We start from the raw sequence: 24,710 nt of genomic DNA, 5'->3' as shown, positions 1-24,710 counted from the left end.
GGCAAATTCCTGAATTCCACAGAGAAAAGAGAAAAAACTACAATCTTCCAGCAGAGAGAGCAGGTACCTTAAAGGAGTATTAAACAAACATTAGATTTTTCATTTTCAGCTCCTGAGTCTGGAAGAGAGAAGCAACCTCAGTCAATTATTGAGATGAAATAATCTAACCCTAATCCAGAAATCAATTTTAAATACCATATTAAACAAGGGGTATTTTCCACAGTCTCAAGGTCCCTGGGTATTTATTAGCCACAGTTTGGGAATTTCAAACAGAAAACAGGCAAAAATTGGCTTCAAGAGTACCTAGAACACCTATCTATACCCACATTTAAAGAGAAAATGTTTTTCTTTATGCTTCAAACACTGTAAACAGATAAACTGCAAAACAAAGAAACAAACCTAGGGCCAACACTCAAAATCGTAAGAGGAATAAAACTTACCTCTGGAAGGATTAGTTCCATCCATGTTTCCACTTGGTCGGGGCCGCGGGGGGGAGGGGGGGAGGAGGGGGAGGCCGACCTCAGTAACAACACAGTGTGGTAAGTGTCCACGTGAGGGAGGACCCGTTGCTTAGCTCTGTGTGTTCCAGGAAGATTTCTAGGAGGCAGCAGTGCTGAAGAGAGGCCTGCCTGACTAAGCGGAAGTTGCCCAGGCAAAAGGGTATAGAAGCGGGTCTCAGAATAAGAGCAGTTCCTAAACTTGGCTGCAAACTGGAACCACCTGGGAATCTTTGAAAAGCATCAATGCTGGTCCCAATCCATGCCCCATACCTCCTGGCTGAATTGGTGTGAGGAGGGACGGGGTATCAGGCGTTTTCAAAGCTCCCCAGGTGATGCGAATGTGCAGCAAAAATCTGGGAACCGCTGGCCTACACCAGACTTGAGGCGAGAGCCTGTGACTCTCTGTAAAATGAAGAGAGACATGGAAGGCACGGATGAACAGTGGAAATGGAGAAAGGTGGCTGGGTTAAGATCTAGGATATAAACACAACAATGGGAGGAAAAAGTATGTATACATGTATGTGTAACTTGGTCCCCACTCTGTACAGTGGAAAAATAAAAAAACAAAAACAAACAAACAAAAAGATCTAGGATGTATTATAGGTTCAGGAGTAGGTGATAGTGGGGAGAGAGCAAGGGGCAAAAGAAGCTGATGGTGATGCCAAGTTTCAGGCTTAGGTAACTGGGTGGATGTAACCCCTTTTTTGCGATGCATAACACAGCAGGAGAAAGCCTACTGATTAGAGATGATACGTGCTTGTTACAAGGAGGTTGGGCTCAATAAATCATAACCCCAGCTCCCCCTTCGCCCTCCTCCTTCTCCTCTGCCTCCTCATCACCCATGGAGAGGCTGCTTGAAGCCTTCATAGTCACAAGGATTAAAGCAATGGTCTCGCCCTCTAGTGTCATCATATGTGTATTACAGGCACTCAGGCAGCAATTGGCACACACGCAGCAGATGGACTGGGCCCTGGTAGGAACAGGGGGTGGAGGTGAGAGATCAGAGATGAGCTCTTAGTGCTCAGACAAGGATCTCCCAGGTGATGCTCCTGCTCCGCCCAACTTGAGGAAAGGTCTCCGTTGGATAAGCCGCTATCTCTGCAATGTGGCCACAGCATGAAGGGAGGCCTGAACAAAGGAAAAGGCTCTGAATGAGGAGTCTGGAGGCTGGAGCTCCAAGCACAGCTCTGCTAGTCCTGGCTGTCTGACCTGGAGTGAGTGCCTCACCTGGGCATCTGTGCCCTTATCAGGACTAGGTGCCCCCAGAAGGCCAAGACTGTGTCTGTGGTGGTAACACACCAGTGGGCAGGACTGACTGTAGTCAGCCGGGCAGCCAGGTGAGAGTGAACACTCAGGGAGGTTCTGTTGCTAAAAGGAAGGAGAAATTGGGCCTGAGTAAGAGTTCGCAGTTATACCTGGTAAAGGAATGGAGCTCTCTTCCCTCTTAACCCAGAGAGCACGGCCGGGTCACTGAAAGGTTTCAAGCAGCAAGTACATGGTCAGTACTTTTAAAAGATCGCTATAGGAGTTTCCCTTGTGGCTCAGGGCAAACGAACACGACTAGTATCCATGAGGATGCAGGTTCAATCCTTGGCCTCACTTAGTGGGTTAAGGAACCGGTGTTGCTGTGAGCTGTGGTGTAGGTCACAGATGTGGCTCGGATCTGGCATTGCTGTGGCTGTGGTGAAGGCCAGCAGCTGCAGCTCCGATTCGACCCCTAGCCTGGGAACTTCCATATGCAGCACCTGTGGCCCTAAAAGAATAAATAAATAAAAGATGACTGTAGCAGAGGATGGAGTAAGTGGGGTGAGATCACACAGAGGCTAGTAAGGAGACTGTTGTAGGAACTTTAATGATAATGGTGACCTGGACCTGGCAGGGTTGGACAAAAGGGCACAGGAATCCAGGCACATACTGGGCCAAGTGAGAATTATTTTATAATCAAGTATGACAGGGGTTCCTGTTGTGGTGCAGCAGAAACGAATCCAACTAGGAACCATGAGGTTACTGGTTCGATTCCTGGCCTCGCTCAGTGGGTTAAGGATCTGGCATTGCCATGAGCTGTGATGTAGGTTGCAGATGCAGCTTGGATCCTGCATTGCTGTGGCTGTGGTGTAGGCTGGCAGCTGTAGCTCCAATTCGATCCCTAGCCTGGAAACCTCCGTATGCTGCTGGTGCAGCCCTAAAAAAAAAAAGGGAAAAAAATCAAGTATGACAAGAACTAGATGCAATTCCAACATGAGTTCTAACACCTTTATTCATCCCTGTTTTCCTTTGGTCATGGGGTCTTCCAAATCCCCCAGCCTCATGATATCATTTTAGTGAAACTGAACCTGAGTAACCCAAGCTGATATCATGAAGGCCTGTCAGCTATAACTTCTGCTAAAGCCAAGCCTGTCACAGTGTCAGGCTCTGCTCCCTGGCCATGAGGTGGGTGGGGGAACATATTTTGCAAACGATTTCAAGTGGAACGTCCCAGGGTTAAGATCAATGGTCAAAAAGGCTCTTTGGCCCAAAGAGCACAGGCTGGTGTATCCTCGAAAACTTTGAGGGATCCCTGAAGGACCAGCAGGGTGACTTCAGACCAGGTGTCACAGAAACGACCTGCAAGGCTCTCCCCATCGGCCTCCACTTGCCCTTTCTAGCCTCATCTCTGGAGCAGGAGGTCAATATTCCAATGGATTTAATATAGAAACTTAGCTTTCTTTTCTCCTACCTTCCTTTGCATGCTTGAAGGATGGAAAGTCAGTATTTTCTTCACTTCCTGGGAAGGTCTGAAGATTAAAGGTCTCCATGCCCCTGGGGAGAGCAGAATGGGTTTTTGGTTGTTAGTGTTCTGAGCCTTATCAAAGCTATGGTGGAAGAGCATGAAGGATGGTGGAGCTTGGAAGAAGAGGCTGAGGTTTTACCGAGTCTGGGCTTCCTCGGGAGTGAGGAGTGGAGAGAGGACTATGGGGCCAGGTGAAGTGGGTATTCGAGTCCTCTCCCTGGCAGAGCCCTGGGAGGAATGACCATGATGAGGGGACAGGGGTGGTGGGGCACTGTGGAAAGATGGATGTCCAGGACCCAGTCCCCAGCTGAGTCCACAATTCCCAGGTTGCAGCAGGCTCCTGACTTCCAGGACCTTTCAGAAACAGGGAGGTGAGGTACCACTGCAATGACCTGTGTGGATTAATGACCAATCAAGGCCCCACTGCAAGGCAGGTGCCTCGGCACAATGGGCAGCCAGGGCTGGGGTGGGCAGTGAGGCCCCCAAGAAGTACGAGATTGGGTTTCCCTGCCAGCTCAACAAGATGGGGGCTTGGAGTCAAGATTAAGTTGATTTTTAGAGAAAAAGGCAATGGGACCTTTCTTGCACCCTTGGGTTTGAGAACAGAGATTTTATACCTGCGACATCTCCTGTCCCTTTCCTGCAGGAACCCTCGGCTCCAGCCAGCTGGTCTGACCTTTCTGTCACGATCGGGGCTCATTCCCATGTCCCCTCCTCCATTACTTCTAGGAGCCACCTCCCTCCCCTACCCCTGCCCCCCAAGCCCCCCCTCCCCGAAGCCTGAAGCCCATGGTGTCACCTATTTGACAAGTGGGTATGGTGAGCTCTCTCTGCTGTGCCAGAACCTGGCTCCCCAACTTGGTGGGGTGCTTCAGGAAGGCAGAGACTCCATCCTTCCTCCTAACTCTGGGCTGAGCATCGGACCACCTGCCTGGTCAAGAGACCCACCACAGGGCCAGGACTCAGGCATCTCAGCAGAAGTCTTGACCCTTTGTCACCCCTGGCACCTGCTGCCACATCTGCCAGCACTCAGGACAGACACCAAGTCCTCTCTGTCTGCCACACCCAAGCTGCCTCTGGGATGACCCCAGTCTTTCAACCAGCAAAGGAGCACGGGCGTGCCCCTCCCAGGACAAGCGTCACCAGCATCCTCCTCGGCCTGCCATAGATAGATGCTTTTGCAGAAGCCTGATGCTCGGAAATAAACCCATTTTGTGTTAAGAGTTTCTGAGCTCTGTGCAGCAGGACCACAGCAGATGTAAACACTCGCAGCTTCTCTTCTCCAGCTGGATAAACTTCAGGCTTTCAGGGCGAGGCGCTGCCCCGGGCATGCTCACAAGTGTTTAAAAAAGGTGTCAGCTGCAGCCCACACTCTTGGCAGAGGGCAGTGCTCCCTCTCCCAGATGAAGCCCCAGACTCTGGGCCACAGAGGCTCAGGCCGGGGGCTGGGCCCCAAGCTCAACTCCTACAGGAGCCAGCCTGGGACCCTCCAGCATGTGAATAAGGGGGGGCCATCAGAGAAGAGTAACTCCTGGAAGGCTGCGGAGACCCTGACATCCTCCAAAAGCTCTGCCTGACCCCCAAAGACAGGTTCTTTTTAGCTTAAGCTTTAGATCCTGTGAAAATAGGCATGCTGCTCCCATCTCTCCTGACAAGGTGATATTTTAAAACTTATGCATTATTTGCTATTCATTTTTTTCATCTGACATTTACTGAGCACCTACTGTGTGCCACTGTGCCAGGCTTTATACTGCCCTGCCCACTCAAAATTCCCTAAAATCCTACCGTCAGTGCCAGTCCCATAAGTTTAAGGCTTTCTTTTTTTTTTTTTTTAACTTATTTATTTATTTATTTACTTGTCTTTTTGCTATTTCTTTGGGCCACTCCCACAGAATATGGAGGTTTCCAGGCTAGGGGTCGAATCGGAACTGTAGCCACTGGCCTACACCAGAGCCACAGCAACACAGGATCCGAGCCGCGTCTGCAACCTACACCACAGCTCACAGCAACGCCGGATTGTTAACCCACTGAGCAAGGGCAGGGACCGAACCTGCAACCTCATGGTTCGTAGTTGGATTCGTTAACCACTGCACCACGACAGGAACTCCAGTTTAAGGCTTTCTTATCTATCTATCCATCTATCTACATATAGATAGAGATATGAGATAGACCTCTAAGTAGATACAGAGATAGATAGAGAGATAGGTAGATAGATAGATGAATAATATATGTCATATATCCCCTTCCCTCACCCCTGAATCATATTTTAAATTTTATTTACTATCTTCATTCAACCAACATTTACAGGACACCTATGATGTTCTGGCCACTCTCCAAGACACTGGATGTAAACAAGACACAACCAGGTGCTGAGGAGGTGACAGGGAGGTGGCCTTGATGGGCCTGCAGAGAGTGGAGGCAGAGAGGCCAGTGCAGGCTGTGCAGGACCAGGGAAGCCATCACAAAGGGGCCCTTCACAGGCCAGAGGGTCCGGAGCAAGCGCTCCTCTCTGGAGGATCCCCCTCCTCTTCTCCAAATGAGGAACCAGATCAGGGCTCCTATGGCTTTGAATTGCATGGACCAAAAAGCTATCAAAAACCTCATTGAGGGAACCATACAGCTCATCAGCATGTTATTCCACTGAGTCAGAAGTACTGAAAAGAAAAAAGAAGGAATTCCCACTGTGGTTCAGCAGGTTAAGAACCCGACATAGTGTCCATGAAGATGTGGGTTCGATCCCTGACCTCTCTCCGTGGGTTAAGGATTCGGCATTGCTGTGAGCTGGTGGTGTCGGTCATAGATGTGGCTCGGATCCTGCGTTGCCATGGCTGTGGCGGAGGCCGGCTGCTGAGGCTCCAATCCAGGCCCTGGCCTGGGAACCTCCATATGCCACAGCTGGGGCCCTAAAAAAGAAAAAAAGGAAAACCAGGAAAACAACTATCATCCACCATCACTATTATTTCATGAAAGAAGGGACACTTTAAGCCAAAAGCAAGAAGGGCACGGTCTCAGAACGAAGGCTGATCCTTCAAACTAGACACATTTATCTGAATAAGAAGCACACTGCATTGTCCTTGTCCTCATTTGCCCCATCCAGGTGAATTTCGGGGTGATTAGATGACCCACAGCTGCACTGCACATGACCCACAGAAACCGGGCCCAGCCAGAGACTCAGTCAGGTAACTTTTATAGGTGCCTCTGGGGCACTACTGAGGGGCACCCCAGCCACCACGCCTCCCGGAGCCCCTTTTCTCTCCCACCCCTCATCCCTGCAGCTGCTCCTGCCTCCTCCAAACCCCTGAAAAACAATTCTTCTCTAGCTCTAGTCTTCAAGGCTCTCACCTCCAGGCCACAATAGCACAAACGGCAAGGGGCCCTTGAGAGGCGAGCTCCTGCCCTAAGTAATGAGGAGGCTGTCTGCTGTCCAGCACAGACACTGCCCTGTGCATCCCAGACCCCCTCAGAGCTGCGGGCAGTGCTGTCGGCAGGGTGTCCAGCTGTCATCAGCCATGCCTCGGCGCACAGAGCTGCCTTATCCAGGGTCCCACCCCTCCTAAGGGTTGCTACCTCCAGCAGTGGCCACCTCTGCTGTATCCAGGGCAGCTCTAACAGGCCATTCTAGCTCAGGGTGACCGGACCCGCGGGGCTGTGCATGCTCCTGTCTAACTAACACCCATTCCTGCTTCTTCCCCTTCCTCCCCAGGGGCGGATCCTGATGTGCCCCTTAATAAACTTCCTGCATTCTAACATCTAAGTCTGAGTCGCCTCCTAAGGGTACCCAGCCTGCACCATCAGCTCAGTGCATCCAGCCAGAACTGACAGGCAGCCTTCCCTGGTGGAGCTGTCCACACACAGCCTCCATAAGCAAACTGGAGTCGATCGGTCCATAGGAGCTAAAGGAATTTAGAATGTGTTTCTAAATTCTTCTGGTTTGGGAAAGGTTTTTTTTTATTTTTTTATTTTTATTTTTTATGGCCACACCTGCAACATATGGAAGTTCCCAAACTAGGGGTGGAATCGGAGCTACAGCTGCCGGCCTACACCACAGCCATAGCAACACCAGATCCTTAACCCACTTAGCAAGGCCAGGGATCAAACCCCCATCCTCACGGACACTATGTTGGGTCCTTAACCCGCTGGGCCACATCAGGAACTCCTGGGGTGGACGGCATGTTTTGGCTGAGCCCACAGCATGTGGAAGTTCCTGGGCAGGGGATGGAACCCAGCCACAGCAGCAACCTGAGCTGCTGCAGTGATAACGCTGGATCCTTAACCTGCTGCCCCACAAAGGAGCTCCAAAAATGTGCTTGTTTTGACAAAGACCTGCTTCAAGGCCATTGTCTAGTGAAGGACTTTGCAGGTCAGCTCTGAGCAGCAAGGGTGATGGGTAAGCCCTTTGTCCATGGAGGCCTCCACCCTCTCCTTCCATGAGGCTACAAGCACATAATTGGAAAGCTGCAAGAGCACATGATTTAAGGGGGAAATAAAATTCTGAGATTTAATAGTTCCAAGACATAATCTTCATATATAAAATGGAGGTTGCGGGACGCCTCGGGGGATGGGGGAGGTGGAACAGGTACTGTTCTGGGCTTCTATGACAGGTGACACCCTTAGGTGTCCCAGCCCTGTGCTGTCCTTGCATCCTAAACGCAACAAATTCTAGCTGCCTGAAGAACCAAAAAAGGGGATGACTGCCCTGTGCTTACATCCTTATTTCTACACATTCTACCTCCGAAACCCTGGTCAGTGCAGCATGAGACAAACAAGCCCCAAAGTTGAGTGGCTGCTGAGCCAAAAAAAAAAAAAAATCAAAGGCAGAGGCCCTTCAGCAAAGGACAGATATCCAAACAGATGCTGGTGGTCCACTCTAGAGAGGGAACAGACCTCTGCCCAAAGGCCTGGCCGGGGGGGTACCCGTTGTGTCTGAAGCTGAGTCTGGGAGGGCAGGAGGCCCAGAGCCCCACAGCACACACCCCATGGGAGGAGTAGGGACCCAGAAGCAGCTCTCAGGGACTGGGGCTGGATATCTAGGAGACCAAGCACACCCTCAGCACCGCAGCCCCACAGTGCTGGTGCCCGAGAGCCCTCCTCGGCTTTCGTGAGGGACACACCCCGCCTTTCTGAGCCTGCCCTGCCCCAAGGGTCCACACACCCACAGGTGTGCACAAGTGTGCTTACACACTTCCGTCTCTCTCTCTCTCACACACACACACACACAGTCACTCAAACACAGCATTGCAGCCTCGGGCAGTCCAGGCACATGTACATAGTCAATGACCCAGAGTAGAGTCCATGGCACAGATGAATTTCTCTATGAAACAGAAACAGGCTTACAGACATGAAAACAGATTTTGGTTGCCCAGGGAGAGGGGGTGGAGGAGGGAGGGACTGGGAGGTTCAGGTGAACAGATGCAAACCATCATATGCGGATAGACAACTATCTAGCCTACTGTCTAGCACAGGGAACTATATTCAACATCGTGTGATAAACCCTAATGCAAAAGAATATGAAAAGGAATATATATAATGTATAACTGAGTCACTCTGTTGTACAGCAGAAATGAACACAACATTGTTAATCAACTATTTACAATTTTTAAAAAAAGAGTGGAGGAGTTCTTGTTGTGGCTCCATGGGTTAAGACCCCGACATAGTGTCTGTGAGGATGCAGCTTCGATGCCTGGCCTCACTGAGTGGGTTAAGGATCTGGCATTGCCACAAGCTGCGGTGCAGGTCACGGATGCGGCTTGGATCTGGTGTTGTTGTTGCTGTGGTGTAGGCCCGCAGCTGCAGCTCCCATTCAACCCCTAGCCCAGGAACTTCTATGTGTCATAGGTGCGGCCTTAAAAAAATTTAAAAAATAAGAGAAAAAAGAAAAAAGATTTTGTTAAAAAAAAAGAGTTGGAGTTCCCGTCGTGGCACAGCAGACACGAATCCAACTAGGAACCATGAGCTTGCAGGTCCAATCCCTGGCCTCGATCAGTGGGCTAAGGATCCGGCGTTGCTGTGAGCTGTGGTGTAGGTCACAGATGCAGCTCAGAGCCCGAGTTGCTGTGGCTCTGGGGTGGGCCAGCAACTGTAGCTTCGATTGGACCCCTAGCCTGGGAACCTCCATATGCTGTGGATGTGGCCCTAAAAAGAACACAAAATAAAAGTAAATAAAAAAAATTTAAAAAAAGAATAGAGTCTGTAAGTAGCCCCCTGGGGTTTTCTGGAGCTCACAGATAAGCCCTGTCCTTGTCCTAAGACAGTGGTTCTCAAGGTGAGGTCCCTGGAGCAGCAGCATCACCTGAGAACTTGTTAGAAAGGCTTTGATTAGACCCCTAGCCTGGGAACCTCCATATGCCATGGGAGCGGCCCTAGAAAAGGCAAAAAAAAAAAAAAAGAAAAGGAAAGAAAAAGAAAGGCTTTGCATACAGTCTTCTTCCTCCGGCAGAGCCCTGAGCTGTCCCGGGGCCTCCCACAGGGCTATGACTCCCTGTCACACTTTATGTCCCAGCCCCTGTGCTGGCACAGACTTCACATACATTATCTCATTTAAAACTTTCAAATATACTGAGATGTGCACCATCTCATTCCTATTTTTTTCAGATGGGGAAGCCAAAGCTCAGAAAGGGTAAGAGACTTGCCTGGAGTCCCCGAGGCTCCCAAGCGCGGGCCCCAAATCATAGTCTTCGATGCAGCTCTGGCCCATCTGAATGTAAACACCCTCCCAAGGACTGAGCCCTCCATGCCAGGCCCCACCCCTGCCACCCCCCGTTTCCCCTGGGTCTCTCCCTGCCTCAATAGCCAGCCTTAAATCTTTCCTCAAGAGACAAAGCCGGGCCATCCAAGCAGGGGTGGGATGAGGGGCGGGAAGCAAAGCCCCACCTCGCAAGCAGACAAGACAGAGCCTCTGCCAAGGCCCTCTCCGCCCCCCTGGAGAGCAGCGGGAGGCAGAGGCTCCACAGGCTGGCAGCCCGGTCTGCACCCCGATGCCTGGAGACACAGCCTGCTGCGCAGTCGACCTGTGGAATCCAGAGACCGCTGCTGTGCGCCCATCCTATCCAGAATGTTCCCCGAAGTGCATTAGGAGGGACCTGAGTTTGAGTCCTGGCTTATCACCAACTCATGGCGTGACTCGGGCTGGTCCTCTCTTGGAATCTGTTGTTGCATTTCTGCAGTGGAAAAGTTGACTGGTGATTTACAAGGATGTTTCCCTCTCTGAAACTGTGTCCTGGATTCTAGATTTCCACGTGATACTAGAGAAGTCTGGCTGGAACCTGGGGCTCTGAAATGCCAATGGCTCTCTGCTCAGCCTAAGTCATCGTTGCTTGAGCCTTGGGTGTGACCGCCGGCTCTCCGGATGTGCCCGGCTTTGCACCTCCCCATCCTCTTCCTCACGCACCAAAGAGGATTTCTCTTCTACAGCACATCCCGGCAGGGAACCGAGGCCCTGAAGGAGCTGGAGCCAGGCCCCTCGTCCCAGACCTAGAGGCAGCCATGGGGGCCTGTGATGTGGTGACTGATGCCAACATCTCCTCTGGCTTTGAGAGCAACATCACGGGCACCACCACCTTCTCCATGCCTGGCTGGCAGCTGGCACTGTGGGCCGCAGCCTATCTGACCCTGGTGCTGGTGGCTGTGATGGGCAATGCCACGGTCATCTGGATCATCCTGGCCCATCGGAGGATGCGCACAGTCACCAACTACTTCATTGTCAACCTGGCCCTGGCCGACCTCTGCATGGCTGCCTTCAATGCCACGTTCAATTTCGTCTATGCCAGCCACAACATCTGGTACTTCGGCCGAGCCTTCTGCTACTTCCAGAACCTCTTCCCCATCACAGCCATGTTCGTCAGCATCTACTCCATGACCGCTATCGCCGCCGACAGGCAAGAGGGGGCAGTGGGGTCGTGGGGCAGCTGGGGGGAGCCGGCTCTCTTTGCCGAGGTTCAGACAGGGCTGGTAACTTGCCCACGGTTACACAGCATGCTAAGGGCAGAACCCAGGGAATTAATTGCCTCCTAATCTGATCATGATCCTAAACTATGCATCTGGAGGACTGGGGACTGTGGAGCCGAGGCAAGTAAGGTTAAGGTTAGACACACGGTTAGACAGCTTTGCACTAGATGGTTGGATAAAGCTACAGGGGAAGAGCCACGGTATTTTAGGGACCTTCCCTTCTGTTTTAGGGAACTTCTCTGGAGTTGAGCTTTGTCGTGGTATCTTTCTTTTACTAAAGGAAACTGCCTCTATTGTCTTCTTACTCCTGGATAGATCATACAAGGGGAAGTATTAACACTGCATGCAGTTATCATATAAATACAACGAGGCCAATTAATTTCCGATGCTGCTCTCAGGGGCTGAGGCCCGTGACCTCTGAGGGGGCAGGGGAGGGGGGTGCAGGACGGCAAAGGAGTGTTCAGTGGGCTGATCTGAAAGTCCCACTAAGATTTTCTTTTCATTCACTGCACAAGTGTTTGAGGGCCCCTCTGTTTCAGGCACCAGGGAATATATACCAGTGGGAAAAGAGTCTGGAAATGATGGCCTCACGGAGCTCCCACTTTAAAGGCTGGATGGGGGTGGGGAGTGTGGACTGCAGAGGGCGGGGTGGGCGCCTGGAGATCAGGCAGGAGGCTGCTGAATAATAACCCAGGTGAGGGAGGCTGATGGCTCAGGTCAGGGTAGTAATGATGGAGACTTGTCCATTCATTTCTTCATTCATTCTTTTTGTTGTTGTTGTTGTTGTTGCTATTTCTTGGGCCGCTCCCGCGGCATATGGAGGTTTCCAGGCTAGGGGTTGAATCGGAGCTGTAGCCACTGGCCTACGCCAGAGCCACAGCAACGCGGGATCCGAGCCGCCTCTGCAACCTACACCACAGCTCACGGCAACGCCAGATTGTTAACCCACTGAGCAAGGGCAGGGACCGAACCCGCAACCTCATGGTTCGTAGTCGGATTCGTTAACCACTGCGCCACGACGGGAACTCCCTCTTCATTCATTCTTACACTCGATGCTTACTGTGTACAAATACTGCTCTGGGCACCAGGAGGGGGGGACAAATAAAGATGCCTGCTTGGTGAGAAGAATAAATTCTATTTTGTATTCTGAAGTCGTGCATATTATGGGAAAATATTAAGAAGGGGAAAGGGGACCCGAAGTGTTAGGGTGTGTGTGATGGGGGAGGTCATGGTGTTAGACAGGGCGTCAGGATCAGCCTTACTACGAGGGTGGGCTTTGAGCAGAGAGAGAAAGAAGTGAGAGAGTGAGCTTCACGGGCTCTGGGGTAAGAAAGTCCCAGCCAGGGGCACAGGGGCATTGGCCTGTGGCAGGAGCAGGCACGTGTGTGCACATGCGCGCGTGCCTGCGCGCACGCAAGCGTATAGAGCAGGGATGGAGCTGCTCTGGCCAAGACTGAATGGAAAGGCTTCCAAGGCAGAATCTTGCTCACCTGATGCCCAAGCCCTCAAGGTGTGAACTCCCCCCACCCCCTCCCAGGGCAAAGGCTATAAAGAAAGTGCAAGGCCACATCTTATTGTCTCAGCCTTGCCCCAAGGTTCACATTCACCCCAGGGAGAAAGGCTCAGGGGTCATCTAGAAGCAAAGCCATTTCTCATGAACTGAAAGGAAAGAAAAAGCAAGGGCGATCATGAGCACTTGTCAAACATCTCAGTTCTTTGCATGACAACCCTAACGGTGCAAATTACTCTCATGCCATTTCATGGAGGAGGAAACAGAAGCCCAAAGAGATTAGGTTGTTTGCTTAAGATCCCACTGCTGGTGGATAAGCAATGAGGTCCTTCTGTACAGTACAGGGAATGATAGCCAATCACTTGTGATAAAACATGATAGAAGATGATATGAGAAAAAGAATATATGTGCATATATATATATATATATATATATAGACGACTGGGTCACTTTGCTGTACAGCAGAAATTGACACAATGTCATAAATCAACCTATAATGCTTAAAAAATGTTTTAAGTTGTTTAAAAATTAAAGTATTATGTAAATAGACATATCTCCTGCTGCCAGGAAGGAAGTGGTGGAGCCAGGATGCAACTCCAGATCAGTCAGGATCCAAAGTCTCAGGCCTGCTGCTCCACTAATAGGATAAGAAGGAAAGCTCGCCTCTCCCCCCCACCCCCCACCTCCTAGGACAGCAGGGGACCCTAAGTCCCAGAGGAGACCCTCTGGTCACCTGCATCACCTATGGGGGTGGGGTGCTCAAGAACCTTGAGGAAAAACGGCCCGCAGCTCTTGTCTTGCTGAGGCTCTGGGTCATGGTCCAGGTGCAGAGAGCTAGAATGGCCCAGGGCCCAGCCACAGTCCTGGGAGAAGGTCAGTGTCACCAGGCAAGGAGGGAGGGGTGAACATCCATCTGGTCCAGACATGCATTTCCGACCGTAGACTGTGGGCAGAAATCTGCAGGGTCATGAACTTGGGCAGGGCCGGGAATCACAATTACACATGTAGGCGGCACACCAGGCTTTGCCGGGACTGTGCCACCCACAGAAATCACAGACACATGTGCTGTGCGGAAATCTCAAAGTATCCCCTACACTCCAAGCTCGTACTTCAAAATTACCACGGTGTCTAGACCTGCTGCTAGATCTTAGAGGGCTGATAAAGAAGTGGGTGTGATCCAGTGTCCCAAAGGTACTTCATACGCTGATAGCTGTATTTCAGCATCACTGGTTGTCTTTATAATCCTATGTATTTTCAGTCACATAAAAAGCTTGTGCTGAGGATGAAGATGGGTCTGTGCGCTGCCCTGGGGGGGCGAAAGGGTCCATGATATACAAAGAGACCCCCCTGGAGCCCCACACCCTCCTTCTTCTGCGGAGGAAACCACGGCCCCAGGAGACAGCAGGTAGAGGCAGTGTGGGGGCCGAGGTGGGCCCTGCATCTATGATGGATGGTGCCTTTGGTTCTTTTGACTTTGGGGGAGCAGGCTGCTCATGGCCCTCCCTTCCTCAGTCAGGGTCAACAGGCCCCAGGACACTCCCGAAGGGGCCAGGGGTCCTGAAAGCAGAGGGGAGCTTCCCGTCCTGAGTTCAAAGCCAGGGCTGCCTCTTCCAAGCTGGTTCTTGCCCTCCATGCAGCCTGGGTCTCCTGACCTGGAAACTGCAGGTAACCATCCCTGCTCACCAGTCTCATCCCAAGGTTCACATTCACCCCAGGGAGAAAGGAGGTCCTGAGTGCAGAGGGGCACTTCCCACCCTGAGCTCATGTCCCTGCCAGGTCTCCCCAGAAAGAGGCAGGAGCAGAAGAGGCCGGCCTGTTCCTCGCTGACCTCACCAAGGAGCTGGCCTTTCATGTGGATTTAAATGAATCCAGAGAGGAAGGAGAAATTCTAGGTTGAGGGGAGGAAACAACTCGAAGAGGGTCAGCAGGGCTGTTTCACGGCCATTGTGAGCCAGGGAAGGAGCAGGGGGTGGTGACACGGGAGGATGGACGGTGCGCTGGCCACAGGCCAAGGGCCTTGAACGCCAAGTTCAAAGGTTGTGCCCACATGTAACCACAGCCACATGTGCCTGTTTGTGTTTAATTAAAATTTAAAATTCAGGAGTTCCCATCATGGCACAGCGGAAACAAATCTGACTAGGAACCATGAGGTGGCCTCGCTCAGTGGGTTAAGTGTTGCCATGAGCTGTGGTGTAGGTTGCAGACGCAGCTCGGATCCAGCATTGCTGTGGCTGTGGTGTAGGCCAGCGGCTACAGCTCTGGTTGGACCCCTAGCCTGGGAATCTCCATATGCCATGGGTGGGTCCCTAAAAAACCAAAAAAATGCTACCCCCAATTTTTTTTTAATTCAGTTCCTCAGTCGTATTGGCCCCGCTTCCAGAGCTCACAGCCACGTGTGGTTAGTGGCTCCTAACTGGGCGGCGCATATGGAGAGCATTTCCCGCAGAAAGCTGGTGGGCAGCTGCATTGGCCTCTGTCCAGGAGACAATCAGGCTCTGCAAAGGTTTCTGAACAGAAGAAGGATCATGGGGCTGAGCTTCAGGCTGATGCCCTAAGATGGACTTCCGGTGTCACCACACTGCTCATGGTGGCCATCTGACAGCCTGTCCACGCTCAGAGGGGGGCTGTGTAGTGCTGGTGTGGGGGCTGGGCTGGGGTTTAGGGCACTGATGTGCTGTGTGGCTTTGGGAGAGTCGTCAGCCCAGGCGCCCTGCAGGTCACCAGCAGGGTGTGGGGAATGGGACTAGCTCATGTAGGAAGAGGGGACAGGGGCTGGTCTGATGGGAGGGTGCCCGCCACTCACGTCTCCCTCTGCTCACAGGTACATGGCCATTGTCCACCCCTTCCAGCCACGACTCTCAGCCCCCAGAACCAGAGCAGTTATTGCTGGCATCTGGCTGGTGGCCCTGGCCCTCGCCTTCCCCCAGTGCTTCTACTCTACCATCACCATGGACCAGGGTGCCACCAAGTGCGTGGTGGCCTGGCCTGAAGACGGCGGTGGCAAGATGCACCTTTTGTAAGGCCTGTGGGGGGAGGCACATGTGTGTTTGTGTGTGTGCAAATGAGTGTACACGTGTGCCCTGTGTCCAAGTGGGTATGCACAGGCAGCTGGGCGTGAATCTGGGATATGAATACAGTATAAACTGAAAGTAACACCTAGTGCTCACTAAGCTTCAGGCTTGGTCTAAGCACTTTACATACATAGACCCATTCAATTCTAGCAATAAGGAATGTGTAGATATTATTATTCCCATTTTTCAGATGAGGACATGGAGACATTCAAAAACTAAGCAATGTGCCTGAGACCATAGAGCTTAGGTGGTGAATTGAGGATTTAAATCCAGACAGTCCTGCTTCAGAGTCCAACCCCCTCACCACTCTGCCACTTAAATAAGGGTGTGCATATCATTAAATGAGGATATGAGGCGTGCAGCACAAGTGTATGTGACTTGTGCATCTGTGTGTGTGTGTTTAAGTGTCTGTAGAAGGATGAGTGCACACAGATACATGTGGGAATGGGTGTGTAGGTGTGTGTTTAGGAGACGGCATTGTAAATGCTCAGGCCACAGAGGGTCAGGGTACTGAAGCAGTAAGAAAAGGCAGTTGACAGACCCAGGGATGTCTTCAGGAGGAGCCTAGTGCTGGCCCACGGAGCTGAGGAGAGCACCATGGGCTAGGGGTTAGGGGGAGAAGGCAGAAGAATTCCAATCTAGTTCAGATGCTGTGAGACCCTGGGTAAGTCCTTTCCCTTTCTGGGCCTCAGTTTGCCCAGTCCGGGGGCGTGGCTTTGTCATCCCCAAGCACTGCCTGGTTTTAGTCAGTAGAAGATAAGGAATTGGTGGCGGTTCTGGGGTCAGTACTCAGGTTGGGGACAATAATGGGGTTCTGTCCCCTGCTGGCTGGAGGACCCTCTGTAGTCACTTAACCTCTCTGAGCCTTTGTCTCCCCCTCTCTCAAATGGGATCAGGAAGAGAACCTTGCTCAAGGGTTGCTGTCAGCAGACATGAGGAGACACACCTAGCACCGTGCCTGGCACAGAACCTAAGCCCAGTTACGTAGTAGTTTAAAAGAGGAACAAACGAAAACAAACCTAGGGTGGCAGATTTAGTCCAATAAAGGCCCGGTTGAGCACATTTTTAGCTGAGAGCTGCCCCGCATCTCAACAGCAACTCAGCCCCCTCCCCCAACGCCCGCCCCTACCTGGTCTGCGCGGCCAGAGCAGCGCCGCTCTGCGGTCCTCGGGGAAGGCGCCATTCCTCTGAGAAGCCTGTTCCTGAGGACTGATGTGTTTCGAGGGCTGGCCCTGCCCTGGGTCTCCTCCCTCACCCTGGACCCCACCTTCTCAGGATTTAAGCTTCAATGGCGGTGCCCACGTTAGGGACGCGCCCCCTCTCTCTCGCTCAGGGAAGGGGTGAAGAGCAGAACATTTCATGACTGGCCACTGGGGGGCGGTGTTTCTCCACCTTAATTGTGAGCTTTTCTCTGAGGTAGGGAACCAGTTATAACTTAGGGTTTCCAAGGACCACCTTTCTGGGGATGGCGATTTCCAACCCTGATTCAGGCAACAGGGGAAAACAGGAAGGTAGAGGTGGGCTAAGGCTATATACTTTGGTGTTACTTCAAACTCAGGATTTGGGGAAAGTCTCAGTTCACATCCTGTGGGTATAGGAAACAGATGAAATGACAGATGCTCTGCAGGAAAATGCACATACACTCCCCAAATCAGGATATAAAAAAGGCAGTGCAGGCTGTGAGAGGAGACATCCTTGATTTTGCCAGGCCCTAGAAGATGGTCCCCAAGGCTCCTCGGCAGTCCCTTCTGTGTGGGAACGTAGCCGAGTGTGAATTCCTATCTTGCATTGACGTCCCCAGGAAAGAAGGAAGCAATGGAGAGGCATCACTCTTAATGAGGGAGGATGGTAAGGATTACGTCTTATTTAACACATGAGGGTGAGATCTGACTTGCCCAAGGTCATGCTTTAAATTAGAGGCTGGACAAGAATCCAGTTCTTCTGACTCCACAAGGCTGACCCTCAGGGAAAGGGAAATAGTTTGGATGTTAAGTCTGTAGAGCCATTTCATATGACACAGACTTCCTGTGTCTGAGCCTCTGTTTCCGTGGATGCTGAACAGGTGTCCCCTGCTGACCCTCAAGGTCTGTCTAGCGCAGACACTCCGTGACCTCCCAATCAAGGTAAGGTGACAAGTGACCTGTTCCTCCCCCCTTACCTGCTCCACAGGAGGACAGATGAGGATCAGGGTGTCTTGGAGCCCCCAGGCCCTTTGTAATTAGCCAAAAGAGCAAGCAAGCCAAATTCTAAACCTTAAGCTTTAGGAAAGACATTGGCTTGAGCCACCTGCTGCTCCCCTCCCTCCAGGTAGCAGCACCTCTTGAAAGTGGCCTAGTAAGGCTGGCACACGAGGAGGCGACGAGAAGCTTAGGAACACCTCAGTTCTCCTAGAAAAAGGTTACCTGACAGGGCTCGGTGTCTTGGGCCCATTCACAGAAGGATCCCACCAGGGCCTTGTCAGAGAGAGACTGCAGCATCACTTAAAAACCAGAATGGGCAGCACGTATGTCCTTTACACCATCTTTCCAAAAACAAACAGGGAGGTCCCATTGTGGCTCAGTGCATAGAGGACCCAATTAGCATCCATGAGGATGAGGGTTTGATCCCAGGTCTCACTCAGTGGGTTAAGAATCTGATTGCCACAAGCAATAGAGGGTTGCAGAATATGGCTTGGATCCCGTGTTGCTGTGGCTCCAGTATAAGCTGGCAGCTGCAGTTCAGATTCAACCCTTAGCCTGGGAACTACCATATGCTGCAGGTGCGGCCTTTAAAAAAAGAAAAAAGGAAAGGAAAAGGCCTCAACACAGCCTGGGGTGTTCTTCATGGGGACAGAATGATGGCCATCAGTAGCATTTCAGGCCACTTGCTCATAGGTGGTGTGAAAAGTGTCTGCTGATGTGAGATGTGAGCTACATTCCTAACCAAATGCTCACGGAAGGGACGATCCAATTGCTTGTACAGTGTGGCCCATTTCCACTGCCCCAGCCCCTGGTAGGGATGTTGGCACAGGATAGAACCATATCAATTCCAGGAAATCTATCTAGACGATGCCAATAGAGATGATATACATAATCCAGTATATATGAATATATATTATACACATGTACACATGATTCTAGGGGAAAATGTTCTAAATTATTAATAGCGATAGGGTGGGATAAGCAATTTTACTTGCTGTTTGTGCTTAATGGCATTTTATCTTTTTCTTTTTGGCTGTGCCTGCAGCATACAGAAGTTCCCCAGCCAGCGATCAAACCCCACCACAGCAGTGATCTGAGCCACAGGGAACTCTCAATGGCATTTTAAATTTTAAGCAAATGTATTAGTTAACTTTTTCATCCCTATTTATTTCCTTGTTTGATAACTTGTCACTTGGCAGGACTCAAGGACTAACACTGATGTCCCTTTTGCAGCAAAGGAAGCCCTCTTTGGCCATATATACTATACAGTGTGCCTTCTTTCTTCCTTCCTTCCTTCCTTTCTCTCTCTCTCTTCTTTCTCTCTCTCTCTCTTCTTTCTTTCTTTCTTCTTTCTTTTCTTTCCTTCCTTCCTTCCTTCCTTCCTTCCTTTCTCTTTCTTTAAATCAAACCATAGCCTTGGGAGGTGGCCCAGGGTGGCCTCCCAGCGGCGTGTGCAAAGTCCTGGAAACTGAGCCGGGGCGGATGCTGAAGTCACCCCCGGGTCGCCCCGTGCCCAGGCACTCCATTCTCCTTTCAGGTACCACCTCGTGGTGATCGCCCTCATTTACTTCCTACCTCTCGTGGCAATGTTCATCGCCTACAGTGTCATCGGCCTCACGCTCTGGAGACGCACAGTCCCCGGGCACCAGGCACATGGCGCCAACTTGCGCCACCTGCAGGCCAAGAAGAAGGTAAACTCGGGAGGCACGACGGGGACGAGGCCGCAAGTTTGGCCCCGCCTCGGGAGCCGCTGTTCCGGTCCCACCCTCAAGAGGGCGCCCCGCAGAATAGACTCCCCCTGTAATTAGCCCTCATCCCAAGTCTCTGGCTAGGGCCTTCATTCCTTCTTCCAGGGCGGGCGGACTTGCCTTTGGTCTTTGGCAGAATACAAAGTGAAAGGAGCTTCCCAGACTGTTAGGAGAATGGGGGCATCCTAAAGCCCTACAGAATTTCAGATACCTCCAAGAACCTCAGAATCTGAAAATCTTAGACTTTTTCTGTAATCAGAATGTTGAATCAAGCCCCACAAAATTAGAGATGTCTAGATAGAATTGCAGAATTCTCAAATGCTGGAACTACAGACGGGATCATGATCAGAGATCATGGAGCGTGGATTGCAGTCCAGCTATATCAAGTTTGTCATCAACTCCCAACTGAAATGTCAGTGTCCTCCCTCCTCCCTGCCATTCAAGGCCCACAAGTGTCCTGATATGGCATCTATGCTCATCTATCTCCTCTACTCTCTCCCAATCAAAGTTCACCTTTGCCATGCTCCCGTCCTGTTAAGGGACCAGGGGAGGTAATAGGCTAATCACAGCATGTGTCAGGTCAAAGTCTTGGCTTCTTATCTGTCATTAGGTATTTTTCAAAGGGTGATTCAGGGACGTATCTGGATATGGGACACCTTCTGAATGGCCCTACTCATGAAAGATGAGCTCCATTTGCCATCCCTGGCTTGGCCTCCATCCCTCATGGGACATTGGGTCATGCTCCGGAACATCTGTAGAGACCAGGCCATGAGTGGATCAAGGTCAGGGAGCTGGCTTCTGGGCAGAGGCTGGGGTCCCCAGTTGGAGCCTCACTACCTATCGATAGAAAGGCTGACAGATTGCAAGGAGATGGGGGCCTGGGAACCATAGCTGGCATGGATCTCCCCTAAGCATGGGGTTAGGAGGGAAGAGCTCACCCACTCTCCAGGGAAGGGAGCTGCGCTGCTCTAAAAGAGATTCAGGGAGTTCCACTGCGGCTCAGTGATATTGAACCCAACTAGTATCCATGAGGATGTGGGTTTGATCTCTGGCCTCACTCAGTGGGTTAAGGATCTGGCATTGCTGTGAGCTGCGGCATGGGTCGCAGACATGGCTCGGATCCAGGGTTGCTGTGGTGTAGGCTGACAGCTGCGTTGCTCCTATTCAACCCCCAGCCCAGGAACTTACATTTGCTGCAGGTGCAGCCCTAAAAAGAAAAAAATAAATAGAGGTTAGCAAATGCGAACTATTGTATTTTTGGTGGATAAGCAATGAGATCCTGCTGTATAACACAGGGAACTGAACTATATCCAATCACTTGTGATAAAATATGATGGAGGATAATGAGAAAAAGAATGGTATGTATAACTGGGTCCTTTGCTGTACAGCAGAAATTGACAGAACATTGTAAATCAACTATAATAAAAAAGAAAAAGAAATACATAAAAAGGATCTGGGACACCTTTTAGAGGAGATGGCCACTGAGCTGGGCTTCGAAGAGTGAGGACTTCAGTGTGAGCACAGGGACCAGCCTAAGCAAAAGCCCCGAGGTGGAGCGTCTGAGAGTGTCTGGGTAGCAGATGATCCAGGGGACTGGGGCTGTGACGCTGACAGGCCCTAAGGACTTCTCAGGCTGGCATGAGGGGGCACCCCACCCCGGGGCTTGGGGCTTCCAGGCTGAGAAGTGACCCAAGTCTCTCCTGGGCCAGTTTGTGAAGACCATGGTGCTGGTGGTGGTGACGTTCGCCATCTGCTGGCTGCCCTACCACCTCTACTTCCTCCTGGGCAGCTTCCAGGAGGACATCTACTGCCACAAGTTCATCCAGCAGGTCTACCTGGCACTCTTCTGGCTGGCCATGAGCTCCACCATGTACAATCCCATCATCTACTGCTGCCTCAACCACAGGTGAGCCCTCAGCCCAGCTCCCTCGGGGCTCCCCTGGGCATTTTGAGCCTCTGCCTTCCCCCCACCCGCACCCCCATGGGACTGCCATCCTCTCAGGAAGCGCCCAGCACCGTCCTCCCTGGTCCAGGTCTAGCTTGAGCCCCACCTCCTCCCCAAAGTGTTGCCTCATCCCCCGGGCCATGCTGTGGGATCAGCCCGCTGCTGCTCTTTCTCCTGGGGGATGCATCTGAGACAAAGAGAAGAGAGAAAAGAGGAACAGAGAGATGAGGGGGAGGGAAGGCAGAGAGAGCAGAAAGTCAGCCAGAGAGTATGAGTTCAATCCTTGGACTTAGCTCCAGATTACTGCTAGTTGTTTCCAAAAACCAAATCCATTGAAGAATATGTCTCTCCAGAGACCCTGAGCTCTTAGGAGTGAGGCAACAACTTCCTCCTGGAGATGCACTCCTGAAGGCGGCAGCAGCCGCAGGCCAGCTCCCAAAGTTGTCACCCTCAGTCTGTTGCTCAAGAGGACCTTTCCTCCCCCAGGTTTCGCTCTGGATTCCGGCTTGCTTTCCGTTGCTGCCCCTGGGTCACGCCAACCAAGGAAGATAAGATTGAGCTGATTCACACTCCATCCCTCTCCAAGAAAGTCAAGAGGTGTCACACCAAAGAGACTTTGTTCATGGCTGGGGATGTGGTCCCCTCTGAGGCTGCCAATGGGCAGGCCCAAGATGGAGTGTCTACTGAACCCTGAAGCCTTGTGCCTGGCTGCAGGAGGAGGCTCGGCACCCTTGAGAAGTAGCCAGTTGAGAGGACCACTGTGAAAGCTCGGCCCATGCCTCATCCTTCAACACATCAGTGGAAAAACAAGATGGGGCCAAGCACTCTGCCGTGGATGCTGACTCTCCCTGTCATCCCTCTCAGGCAGTGCTTCAGGGCATCAGTAAAGTAAATGAAGACAGTCTGAGCTAACATTTATCTAATCCAGGAGTTTAAAAAGCCTTCCTGGGGTATGCCACATAATGAGTAAACTGAATCTAGTATAAAAGAAAAACTATAGATGTAATGATAAAAGATAACTGACTTCCATTGGAGTTCCCATCGTGGCGCAGTGGAAGTGAATCCGACTAGGAACCATGAGGTTGCGGGTTCAATCCCTGGCCTTGCTCAGTGGGTTGAGGATCCGGCGTTGCTGTGAGCTGTGGTGTAGGTCACAGATGCGACTCGGATCTGGCGTTGTGCGGCTGTGGTGCAGGCCAGCAGCTACAGCTCTGGTTGGACCCCTAGTCTGGGAACCTCCATATGCAGTGGGTGCAGCCCTAAAAAGACAAAACAAAAAAAGGTAACTGACTTCCAGTGTTGGAGCAATGGGAATGGTGGGGACTGCGACAAACTCGAGGGCATAGGCATCCAAAGGCAGCAGCAGCTGATCAGCTCTGGACAAATGCTGCCATGTGGCTGGGAGCCCATTGTTGCCAGATCCTCAAGATCTTTCAAGAGAAGCCAGAAATCCAAGTTTGTAAAACTTCCAGTCTTGTTAAATTTATAAATGTTGGGTAAACTAAACAAAACGCCCCTGCGGGCAGCCCTCAACTATGACACTGATTCATTATCAGGCTAACAAGGGAGAACGCTTCTTCTTTTGCCAAGTTCATAACCTCTGAACCACTCTGGGGCTTCTCTGCCTCAGATCTAAGTGTCCAGATCCACTCCAGTGTAGACGGCAGTTAAGAGCTACAAGAAGCCTCAGCTGGGCTGCCTCAGACAAGTCACTCTGACCATCAGCCTCATCCTCTTTCAACAGCAACACAACTTCACAGGAAGGCTGTGAGGATGATGGGAGTGATGCCTATAAACGGGCAGGCCCCACACAGGTTAAGTTCCTCATACAAAGCAGCTTCGACGTTTATTACCACCACGCCAGCCGTTTTCCATGAATGCCTCCTGCGAGTCAGCCACACAGCCCTTACTTCTGCAGGCAGAAAACACCAACGGTACCACTTCCTAAAAAGCCCCAGGTCTGGCTCAGTCCATACCTCTCCCTGCTTGAGGACACTCCTTTCCCACCTCAGGGCCTCCCTAGAATCACTTAACACCTAAGTGCACACCTATAGTTTAAGGTTACCTGTGTTCTCCACAAGATCACTGTGCCACAGGCACCAGCAGGGCCAAATAAAGCGACGACTCTGGTCTCACCAAACCAAGTGAGTGTGTTGTCTGGGGAAAGCCGAGAGGTGCGGCCATGGCTTGGCAGACTCATGTGGCACCTCCGTCACAGGGTACCAGAATGTACCTGACGGCAGCCACGGAGCAGAAGAGCCCCCTGGAGGCTGAGCTGGGGCGGGATGGAGGGGTCAGATAAGGGCCAGTTTCCCACAGCAGGGGCTCCATTATGCTGGGGGCGGGGGGCAGCAACCCTGCTACCCTGGGCTGCTGCAGATTGTGTCGGCTTAGGACCAGGGGTCTATTCATCCCCCATCCTGGAGTTGCTGGGGAGGGTGATGAGGATAGGATCTGGCTGGGAACGGCAGGAGGGAGGGCTGCTCTTGCCCTGTCCTCTTATGAAATCCAGATAGCCCCTGAATGCCAAGCTGACTTTCTCTTGTTCCAACTACAAGTGAGGAAGCCAGGCTGCTGGAGCACAGAGGGCTTCCACCCCTTTTCCCTTCTGAAAGGCGAGGGGTGGGGGGGCTGCAGGAATTCTCTCCCAAGGGAACTGAGAGGTCTGGTGCTGGAAGACAAGAGGACCACCTACTTCTTGACACACTGCAGGCAGAGGACAGAAGTCCTTGTGCAGGAGTACCCTGGTGGCCCAGTGGTTAAGGATCCTGCATTGTCACTGCTGTGGCTTGGGTTTGATCCCTAGCATGCCACAGGCACGGCCAAAAAAAAAAAAGATGTCCTCATGGGAGTTCCCACTTCGGCACAGCGGAAGCAATCCGACTAGAATCCATGAAGATGCAGGTTCAATCCCTGGCATCGCTCAGTGGGTTAAGGATCCAGCATTGCCATGAGCTGTGGTGTAGGTCACAAATGCGGCTCAGATTTGGTGTTGCTGTGGCAGTGGCGTAGGCCAGTGGCTGTAGCTCCAATGGCCATAGC

The 24,710-nt window shown here is 51.7% G+C and overlaps 1 protein-coding gene across 2 annotated transcripts; it reads left to right on the top strand.

Moving 5' to 3' along the window:
* Positions 1 to 10,093: 10,093 nt before the first annotated feature.
* On the top strand, positions 10,094 to 22,745 carry TACR2 (tachykinin receptor 2). 2 transcript variants are annotated; one of them, XM_047760153.1, is made up of 5 exons: positions 10,094 to 11,144; positions 15,546 to 15,740; positions 19,513 to 19,666; positions 21,433 to 21,629; positions 22,155 to 22,745. In XM_047760153.1, exons 1-5 carry the CDS (start codon positions 10,753 to 10,755, stop codon positions 22,360 to 22,362), a joined length of 1,146 nt encoding a protein of 381 aa, XP_047616109.1. In that variant the 5' UTR covers positions 10,094 to 10,752; the 3' UTR covers positions 22,363 to 22,745. The 2 variants fall into 2 exon arrangements, with proteins under 2 accessions (XP_047616109.1, XP_047616110.1); XM_047760154.1 differs by lacking the exon at positions 15,546 to 15,740.
* The last annotated feature ends 1,965 nt before the right edge of the window (positions 22,746 to 24,710 follow it).

This window comes from Phacochoerus africanus, chromosome 15 (assembly GCF_016906955.1).
Source record: "Phacochoerus africanus isolate WHEZ1 chromosome 15, ROS_Pafr_v1, whole genome shotgun sequence".
Lineage (NCBI taxonomy): Eukaryota > Metazoa > Chordata > Mammalia > Artiodactyla > Suidae > Phacochoerus > Phacochoerus africanus.
This window is presented reverse-complemented; position numbering and strand designations above follow the sequence as displayed.